Source organism: Cydia fagiglandana, chromosome Z, assembly GCF_963556715.1.
Source record: "Cydia fagiglandana chromosome Z, ilCydFagi1.1, whole genome shotgun sequence".
NCBI classification, from domain to species: domain Eukaryota; kingdom Metazoa; phylum Arthropoda; class Insecta; order Lepidoptera; family Tortricidae; genus Cydia; species Cydia fagiglandana.
In genome coordinates, this window is record NC_085959.1 from 28,510,622 (window position 1) to 28,521,582 (window position 10,961).

The 10,961-nt window shown below is 37.9% G+C and overlaps 1 protein-coding gene across 1 annotated transcript; it reads right to left on the reverse strand.

The window, feature by feature from the left end:
* Positions 1–6,861: 6,861 nt before the first annotated feature.
* On the reverse strand, positions 6,862–10,540 carry LOC134678259 (SPRY domain-containing protein 7). The gene is made up of 4 exons (XM_063536741.1): positions 10,350–10,540; positions 9,533–9,703; positions 7,469–7,774; positions 6,862–7,041 (listed from the first exon to the last, which is right to left on the reverse strand). The coding sequence occupies exons 1-4, from the start codon at positions 10,450–10,452 to the stop codon at positions 6,944–6,946; spliced, it is 678 nt and encodes a 225-aa protein (XP_063392811.1). The 5' UTR covers positions 10,453–10,540; the 3' UTR covers positions 6,862–6,943.
* Positions 10,541–10,961: the final 421 nt, after the last annotated feature.

Genomic DNA, 10,961 nt, shown 5'->3' on the forward strand with positions numbered 1-10,961 from the left:
TAAGCTCCTCATCATAGGTAGGTTGTTCAAATATAATCACACGCAAGTTATTTTTCAAACAATAATACAAAATCTCTTTGTATCGTTTTTCGTCACAGGTTTCTTCCTTTCTCTTAACAGGGTATCCATTTAAAATGTTTTTGAGGTAAAATGACATCTGTATCGATTAGCAAGGGTTTAGTCGGTCCAGCGGACGATGTAATGCGACGATGCCGCGGGTCGCGGCTGCAGCTTTTCCAATTTTCCGCGTGTCCGCCGCATTCGTCACGGCTTCCACGGCCCGCACAATGAAAGATTGCCGGAACAAACCAACCCGGAGAAATATGGCGGCGCGCGGCGCGGCGCGGAACAAAAACTATTGAGAAGAACTGTCCAACCGCAATGCTAATTCTGCAGCGGCCACTTTCAGGCTATAACAGAACAAAAATAATTAAGCCGGATTTTACCAAAGCCCAATGAGTAAAGGAGAATATTAACCGAAAATAAAGTTATAAAGCTGTTATTTACTTTAAGATTATTGTATATCCGTTTTTCTACCGAATATATATAAATGTTTGTATGTAATGTTTCTCGAGCGTAGGTATGTATATGTATGTATGACCATTTATTTCGCACGTCCTACAGCCCAAACGGCTGCCGGTTTTTGACATATGAGGTGTGGTTGAATTCGTTAGAATTGTGGTAGTGACATTGTTTTTTTCTTACCATAGCATGGGTACTCACCAAATGAAAGCTAGTGAAAAGACCATTTCAAAAATATATGTAAACAGTAGGGTCTGCAAACTTTTTTGCCGTTCTTAAGGCCCACTGATTAACTGTCCGCCGGACGGTATCGGCATGTCAGTTGTTCGGAACTGTCAAAATTTTGTTCTAACTGACAGGCCGATACCGTCCGGCGGACTGTTAATCAGTGGGCCCCTTTACAAATTCAATATTTGATTCTGCTATCACTCACGAGAAAAAAATGGTGGTCGGCGTTACGATTTACGTTCGATTTTAATTGTGATATTAGAAGCAAAATAATAATAGATACGTATTTTTGTCGTAAAAACTGTATAATTAACATAGGTACGTTCTTAGTTTAATTTTGATAGATGATGCTACCCTATTCCGCAGGTACATAAATACAAACCCTGAAACATGCTCCTTTAAAATATTTAATCCTAGAGGGTGAAATGCGCATCAGCGTTGCAATTAAAACTAATCCCAACCGGGGTCTCAGAATGCACAATACTTTAGGAGATACGCCACTCCTGAATAAGCTCGTGTGTCTATATACGAGCAGTAGTTTATAAATAGCTACCGTCAACTGGGGTGAATAGGGATGGCTGGGGTGAATGAGAACAAAACTTAAAAGTGAATAATGACGTTAATAAAGTGAATACCACGAAATGGTCCCGCCTCGCCATAATACTGACCCGAAAGTCAACGCTGATCTTCCGGCGAGACCATTTACGGGTCACGATCGCAGCCGTGAACGAACAATATTAGTCTAATACCGTTCGAGAAATGGGCCTCTTAATAGCGCTTTGAGAAAAATTACCCAATGACCATGACAGCACACTTGTAAAACTTATAAAGATCATCAAAAAACTTACTAATTACTATACATTAAATATTAGCAAAGTTAGTAAATAATATTGTTGCATATCTGATGTAGGTAGTGTGACGTAATCCGTGCTAGGACGGCCGCTGCCCGCGGGGCGGCGCTCCAGTTGCCCAGCGGACTGTGAGAGATTCTGCCCTGCCTGACCGTTGACCGTTTCGATACTCACTGACCACCTCTCAGACGATAGCTGAAAGAGTAAGCTTCTTTTTTTTTGCGACACGAATTGCAAATTTATGCTGTTCTTAATTAGACGAGCAGGATTAACGGGCCGCAGTCACAACTCAAATACTGGAACGTTAAAAATATTAGGTACCTAATGTAAATAAAAATATCGTAAAGGAGACTGGCCAGTCTAGAGATAATAGTGAGTGAATCTTGTAAGTAAATCAAAAGCCCTTGTAATGATGTCAGTACATAATATATTTATTTTTTTGAATGTTTTCTTAATAAATTAATTACTTACAATAATGCATACAATTATTTGCTTTCGGATATGACAATCGGTTGGCCGCGAGACTTCATTGAAGCTAAAAATAATTATTACAATAGGATAATAGTGATTATTTGTTGTCAGTAATTTAAAATTGATTTCGATACAATACCGGCTTCAAACAGCCTCGCACCAGCGTCAGAACATGCTTACCTACTGTATTTGTTATTACAGTAAGTAACAAATTGAATTCATTTCATTGAGCAGTTACAACCTCCTGACTGTTTGTTACTAGGATTTTTTTTGTAATTACATATGCAATTAAGACAATACACTGTATATTAACAGTACTAAATAGCAACCTTCTTGAAACCTTTCAACTTCAGTCCAAAACACACAGTAAGTGCCAAATGATCTCAAATAAAAGCAATGGTATTAAACTTGTGTCGACGAATTCTAATTCTTATACATAAAAACATATTAGGTAAGTAGGTATTTTATCCTTGTTCAGTCAACAAAGCTTAAAACAAAGCTACATAATTGTATGAAGGGGTGCTAAGCTAATAGTTTTGGTGAAACCAGTTGGTCTTTTGGAAAAAGTTAGTAAGTATTGCATACAGTAATTTAAAAGTGTTAAATCTTGGTAACAAACTGAACGAGTATAACATAAAATATCTGTTTTTTAAGGAATCCAATTTAAACAGACAGAGTTGATTCACGAAAGCTGGAACGAATGGAATGAACGAAACTTTCATTGTATGAGTAACACTTGTATCGGTATACAGTCAGAGCCACCATTTTAGTGGTTAATGTGATACACACATAAATATTTTCATTCACTCATTCGTTCCATTCGTGCCAACTCTTGTGAATCGTACATGATGCCTTTACCGACTTAATTTACTGACAACTGCTGCCCTCGCATTGACGCAATTGCCTAAATGACAGCAACTTTTATATATTACAATCTCACCAAATGAATTTAACAGTGTCTACTTATTTCATCACATACAAATTTTAAGCTAAGTTTAAAGCACACACGAATTATGATTTCAATATCCCTCCAGTTATCATAGCCAGTCGTCGTTTTGTCCCTCGTACCGCTAGAAATACGCTTATCTAAGCATAGTAAATTCCTATTCATACATTCACATAATAAATACTTTAGCATGTCATATCATGACAAGTAGATAATGTAGATATCATAATGTTTTTATACGCGATTATGAATATACATTAATTTTCATTAAAATACTACATTCATACAAAAATAGATTTTGATTAATAGTTTGAAAGTAGTAAGTAGATTATTTTGTTACAGGGTTAACCAATAAGCATATGGAGAAGAGTATAGCAATACTAATAGGTTTACGCAATTTTGAGATAGGTGTAAAGACTGTATCGTTAATTATAGGGACAACTTTACTTAGCCGTTATTTTTTGGTGTTATATTTTTATTTCAAAACTACACATGTGTTTAATTAGTGCTTTAATAAGGTACACATTTCGCCCTGGGAGCTCGACGTAAAGCATATGGTTTGGACGAAATTTACCCAATCCTCTCGAGTAACAATAGCGAGTGCGGACAAATACTAGAAGAAAATTTGCGGTATGCGAACAAGACAATATCACACAAAAAAATCGTACTATGTAAACAGCAATTACACATGATTCGTATAGCGAAACATCTGGACATAGTCTAAGCATTTCTTTTCGTTAAAAAAAAAGTTTAGGATCTGTGCATGGTGGCCTTTTAGAGAATATGGCATGCTACTTACGTCAACTATAACTTTGACATCTAATATAACTATTATGGAGCGTTTCTATCGACCCGCTCTAGCGATGGATCTACGCCATGAATGTCCGTTAGGCTTTGGTTTTAAGCTTATTCTTCTAGCTGTCTCCGTCATTACGCTTGCATCAGAAATTGAAGGGATTCCAAAACGTAGGGTGAAAAATCGTTTTTATGTAAAAATAAAAATTCACTACATTTATTCCGCAGTTGCTCAATTGAACAGTCATGAAGAGGACACTTAGATAACATGTTTTGGAAGCCTATTAACCTATTGTTACTTTAAATCGTACCAAAGATTCGGTGAAATAGTCTCAAATCCAGCTCGATACGCTTGCCCGGACTGTATTTGCTATACGGTATTAAAAGCATCATAAAGTCCCTAAAATAAAAAAAATGTCAAACCTTCTTAAATCAGATATAGCTTAAAAATACCCTCAGATCAAACTCTTAGAACATAGTAATACAAAATAATACACATGCCAACAGTTAGACAAGTGTCCTGTTTATCAAAAGCTTGTAACTTTTAATACAAGCGGAAGTCCCTTTTTGATAGCTTTTGTTAGAAAGTGACTTCCACTTGTATTACAAGTTACAAGCTTTTGATAAACATGGCACAGGTTTTGTCTGTCCCTATACTTAACGATACAGTCTTTATGGAAAGAATGATGAATGAACGGCATTCATTTAAAAAAATCTGATTATTGTCTATGATTTCAGATCATATTGTTTTTGTTCGAATGAAATCTGTATTTAATACTTAACATATTTAGAGACAATGCAATAAGCAGAGTCCAGAGACATTTAGATCTTAAGATATCTGCGATGCGAGCCACGGTCGGCGCTGGAAACGCGTCCCTGACTCGATTCTGATGATACTAGTCTCGAACTATGTAAACACGAGGTAAGGTGGATTCTGGTAATTTTAGTATGTCGGATAATTCCGGAAGTCAGATGAAAATCACCATAAGCTCCATCATAACCCTACCCATCTGTATTAAATTACTAAATTAAAAATACTGTCACGTAAGGAACAAATCTAAACAACTTTTAACAGAGATCAGATCAAACAATACACACTATATCTTGTAAGTATACAAAGTGGAAGACATTATTGGGTCGCAGGGCCTTCATCTTATAACATATTGTAACTTTAATCTCATATGGTTAACCCAGTGATGAATGCAGCCTACACAACAAAAACATACATAATATAATTTTACGCATAATTAGATAAAATCGATTTGTTCCTGTATTTTTATAGTACCTAATTTAATACATTTTCCGACCTTTTATACTAAAAAAAATTGCATAGATTTTTGACGATATGACGGATAATTTGGAAAATGCCATAAGTTGATGATTTTTAGTATGTGGATTATGCGGTTATTTCGGGGTTTGCAATTATTTTATATTTAAAAACTTTATTATATGTATATCATTATTTCTTAGGAATGACTGCATTTAATTTATTTTTTGTCCAATCTGGACAAGATTGGACAGGATAATAACAGTAATTTTGTGTCTGGAATATAGAACAGAGCTTATATTATTGATAGACAAATGATAAATATGACGTCCCACGGGTAAAGGTACGCTATTATTAACGCCGCTCCAATATTATTACGGCGCTATGCGACGTAAAGCGCCAGCCGCCATGAGGTACCTTTTGCCGTGGAACGTCACTAACGGATATCAATTGACATACAGATAAATATAATAAATAAATTGTAACCTTTTAAAAAAATGTATCTAGCTAAGGAAGGTTTCTAAGTTTCCCACGTTGGGCGAGATCAATAAATTCTTCCACGCTGTATATTTTATGGTCTACGTCTTACATATCTAAATGTATATGATATGAAATATGTAATATGAATAGCTATTATTATTCGTCTAGCGTTAGTGTCATTCTTCTTACACAAGTATTGTTACAATATTAAGTTGTTTATATCATCTTCTGTTATTTGAGGTGTGCAATATAGAGTTATTATATACATTGTACAATAATCAGTAGAATTAAGTCAAATGATGCGCTGTCCACTGACTTCATTAGGGCCGATACAGACTGACTGCAAGGCGACTGCAATTTTTACGGGAACTGCAAGTTAAGTGCACGCGAACTGCAACGTTGGCATGCAGTTTCCATACAAGTTGCAGTCGGGTTGCAGTCCGTCTGTAACAGACCTTCGAGATTTTAAGAAAATCTAAGTAAACACAACATAAAAGTTTATATATACAAATCTTATTGCGATATTATCAATCCTTCTTCGCCAGTATTTATAGCTATCACGGGACAATATATTTTTCGAGTCTACTTCCCAAGAGGTTCTTCCCAACGAATTGGCAGGAATGTAAATAACGAACATGGTGCTTCATTTGCGATAAGTAAGTAGTATTTAATAGTATAGATAGTATGCGACACGTACGAAAACCCTTAATATGCGGATCAGGGCACTGCACTGTCAAAAGCATTATAATGTAAAATAATAGTCTTAAAATATATTTTATCTGTCGTAATAGCAACTCGAAATGTTTGTACGAAAAATCAGAAAAGTGAACGTCTATTACGTCACTTAAAAATGTTTATTAGTAAGACAATAATAAATAATGTCTTCGTCAGTAGATGTATCACACCACGGCGCTTTTTCGAGTAGGTTGTGATCCTCAGGGGAAATCAATTGCGGTAATATTGCGATTCATTTTCTTTTTACAATCGATCAATGTATTAAAATATTTTGTCTAGTCACTAGTTAGGCTCTAAGCTTGGTCTGCTTAATAATGTTTATATTAACGTGGTAGCAGTACATGATGGTGAGACCGGAGCCCCACTGCTTCGCACGCTATGTACACGACCCACGTTCCTATACAAAATTTCGTGGGCTTGCCCACGGTTTGTATTAAAACGTGGGCCGTGGATGTAGCGTGCGCAGCAGTGGGGCTCCGGCCTAATTTTAAATGGCGCGTACCTTTCCCGTTGAGGTGTAGGTTAAGTAAAGATGCCGTTGCACAGCGATACACACTTCAGTACAGTAAGCGTGGTACGGGGGGCGCGAGTCGCGGCCCGCACGCGCGCACACTCGAGTGTCCATGCACACATTCCTTGTCTCTTCTGTTAGAGCAGGGATTGCTCCACCATGATTTTTTCGTAGCCCGTCGGAGGAGGGTACAGGAAGTTGTCCAGTATAATGTCCAATATCGCGCCATCGTCAACTGTAATTAAGATAGACAATAGGCAATTAAGAACCGGCTGCAGATGTAAAAAGCTCGATTGATTTTTTTTCCATCTCACGTGACTGGTGGGAATGTTCCCGCTTTCGCCACGTTCCATCAGTTTAATGTTGATTTTTTTTAGAATATACCTATTACTAATATACGTTTATGTACCTATCTACAATGTTGGGCTCATTTCTTTGCAGTGTGTGGTAGAGCTCTTAGTATAGTATGAATAATAAATCTTAGTGTTAATAGATTGTCATAGAACAAATCGTATAAAGATCAGTATTTTTATCTTTTTCATGCCGCAACCCCCTTTACATATTTCGCATTTTTACGGTTCGAAAAAACTCCTATTATAGATAAAAAATTTAAAACTATTTGCATATTAACACAAAAACCATAAATCTTGAAGCTTACTCACCATATAAAGCGGGATAAATCGTCCCCCTGATATTCCTAACAGGTATCTCCATGTTTTTTCCATTTACGAAGAAATTGAGCTCGACATGGTCGTAGGCGAGTCCGATGGTGTCGCCCTCGACTGGCATGACTGCGAAGGGGTTGGCGTCGTCGCAGGGCGCGGGCGCGGGCGCGGGGGTGTCCATGGCCACCAGCAGGTCGGCCGTGGGCGAGTCCCGCGGCGCCGGCGACAGGTGGTACAGCTCCTCGTTCCCGTGCCGCACCGTGCCGTCGCTGTTCAGGCACCACGACTCTTTGTCCACTCCGCCTGCAATGGTAACACCACGTGCTTATGAGCCGCTGAGAAAGTCACGTGCAGACGCGGCAAGGATCACCGTGCCATGACTAGGCGGAGGCCGGCGACCTTTAGCTCAATTCCTCCTACTAGCCTCGTGAGAATCAGAGAATAGCGAAAATATGTAAGACATCATGTTATTCAAATAAAGTTATTAATTAAAAAAATCTCCATAGTGAATCACCCCTTAAGCTGAATTGTGTTTTCTAATAAACCAATTAATTTCTGTATACATCAGTATATTCTTAGTGTCAAATTTCATAGTTCTGGGTCAATGGAATGTACCCTGTGTCTTTACCCGGGTACGAAACCCTAAAAACTAGTACAAGACACCAATATCCAATTTTTAGCATAAACTTGAATACCCTATACCACACGAATATTTGGGTCAACATTGGAAGGAATGGGCATAAAATAATCGGCCGCAAAGGCATATTCTGCAAAATAATTTAACTTCCTTTTAGAAACTTACAAACAAATATTAGATTTTAAAGCTAGGGCAAATAAACATGGTATTCACTGTATGATGTCATAGGAAACTTTCGCTTAACATGCGGCCAACCAGTTTAATGGCGAATTTGCTACAGTTATGGTAAATAGGTACTTGCTAACTTTCGCTCACGCAAACAAAAGACTGTCGCTTAGCTTCAACAATTGTTATAATCATTTTTAAGTTTTGCATGGACGTAATACAAACGTATTACGGATGTATTGCATCAGCTATTTAGTAATTTATTTCATTATAATTAAAAAATACTTTACCCCTCCACTGTTAGAATTAGCATTCAGCCTACGCCATGACCTTCTAAGAAATCAGTGTCATAATATTATTGGCATAGTTATGCCGACAGCACAATATACTGTGTACTTTATTCAGCATGGTGATTCATGCTGAGGCAACATTGCACCCTACTTGGACATGGCATTGTATAAGGAGTCCAGGGCAGTAATTTCTTCTAACTAAAATAGCGCATGACAAACACAATACTTGTTAGAATAGATTAACCCAAACCCTAAGCCAAAGGAAAGGGTTATGATTGTGGCAGTGTGACTGAACAAGTTTGTGTCATGCATTTCACTAGTGTTGAACTAGTTACTGAAATTTTTGATGAACATGATGACTTGTTTTTATGGCTTGGGGCATTTTAAGAAGAAGAAGAAGAATATTCAACAAGGTCATGGAAAGGCAAACCTATTTACTAAAAATGCATATTGTGTAGTAGATTTAAAAAAACAGCAGAATATTGTTGCATCAGCTTATTAAATCATATGGTAAAGTTTCACCTATTAAATAAAAGGTTGTCCAACATGGTGGCTAAAACATAACTGCATTCCAGTTGCCAGGGAGGTTTTGGGATTATACTGAGCAACTTTTACTATGGGTCCAACCACAATACACGAAAAAAAAATTTACTCTCTAATAGAAAATGGCCCAGCCAAAATGTATGAAACAGCTAAAAATTTTTTGCGGCATCTGGGTTGGTCCTATAGTAAAAGTTGCTCAGTATAATCCCAAAACCTCCCTGGCAATGGGAATGCATTTATTTTTTACCTTGTATACAATTTAAAAACAAATATGGGAATCCATCAAATCACAAGATGGTTTAAAGAACACCTAATAAGTTTATGTTTACAGAATATTTTTGAGGAAAGCATAATTTTTATAAAGGTTGTTATTCCGAGTATGGTAAGCTGAAAAATGTAATGCAATGCTAATGAAAAATAAATTACCATGTACTTTATTGAGGTCAGTGTCCCTTGTGGCCAGGCCCACCGCCCACACACCACCCTGCTGCAGCTTCACCTCGAAGTATGCCTTGTTCTGCACCAGCGGTGCATTGCCCAGCGCGCAGCCCGACCCACACACTCGCTGCCCTCCTTTCACCACTACCACCTCATGCCCTATAATTGTACAATTAGAATGTAAGGTTTGATATAATATATCTTAAGAGCTGAGATGCACAGTACAATTTAAGTCTAATTCAATTGGCTCCACTATATTGTTACATTTATAACTTAATTTTATTGAAAACAGAACACTTTGTTCAGTAAATCTTTTCTATGGTAATTCTACTAGATGTGTTTTTGCCATGTTGTAGGTGTGTGAAGTCCCCATTGCACCGGGGTGCGTTGGGCCAGCGTGGGGACTATGATCCATGCTCTCTCGTGCATGAGATAAGGCCTGTGCAGCAGTGAGACTTAAATAGGCTGAACTACTTATTAATAAAGGGTCAGCTTAAAAAAATTCAACTATAATTATGTCTTTACCTATCACAGAACAGTTTCGGATATTTGGGAGGCGTGGGCGAAGTCGAAGCCAACACTTAGAGGCCCTTTTGACATTTTAATGAAATGTAAGGGTGTACACAGAGCGGATTCTGCCCTTGCCCATGTCGTATTATTAAAATGCGATGACCAATGTAAACTACACCGCGCACTCTTGTTCCAGGCATTCAAACTAATAGACTTTAAATATTTCATTAATGTTATCTAGGAATGATGTTCTGATGATGAGGAACATGTTCTGATTAACGAAAATGTGAAATACCCATGTGTAAAGTATCCAGCTGCACAGGATTCTCCTTGATACGAATAGGAACAGTTGGTGTCAGGTTAAAGCCGTTGAGACAGCCCTTTAGGCAACAAAACATTTTTAATTCAAATATTATAAGGGTTTTGAAATGAATGAATTGTAACACTATAAACAATATTGTTAAACAATCGTCATTTTTTGACAACCCACGCAAGGCAAGATCGATGACAGCTGAAATTCGCGATCGCGATTGGATGTGACGTTATAAGAAGCGTTCAGATTCCAACTTATATAGGTACATAAATTCGCAATTTGCCAAGTTTTCAGTTTGAAGACTCAGCCGGGCTCGGTGGGCTACATACAGCCGTCTCGTTGGCCAATTATTGTATATCAACAGGCATCTGATGATAAGCCCCCTCCAGACTATGCGCGTGAATCCCGGGCGAAGCCGCGAACGCGAGTGTGGAGTCCTGAACGCAGACCTGCGAAATCGACTCACACTCGCGTTCGCGGCTTCGCCCGCGATTCACGCGCATAGTCTGGAGGGGGCTAGAGTCTGTGCGGAAAGAGAAGAGTCGTGGCAGAAACGGGAACTAACATTTTAAATTTTATATGGCAATCAAACCT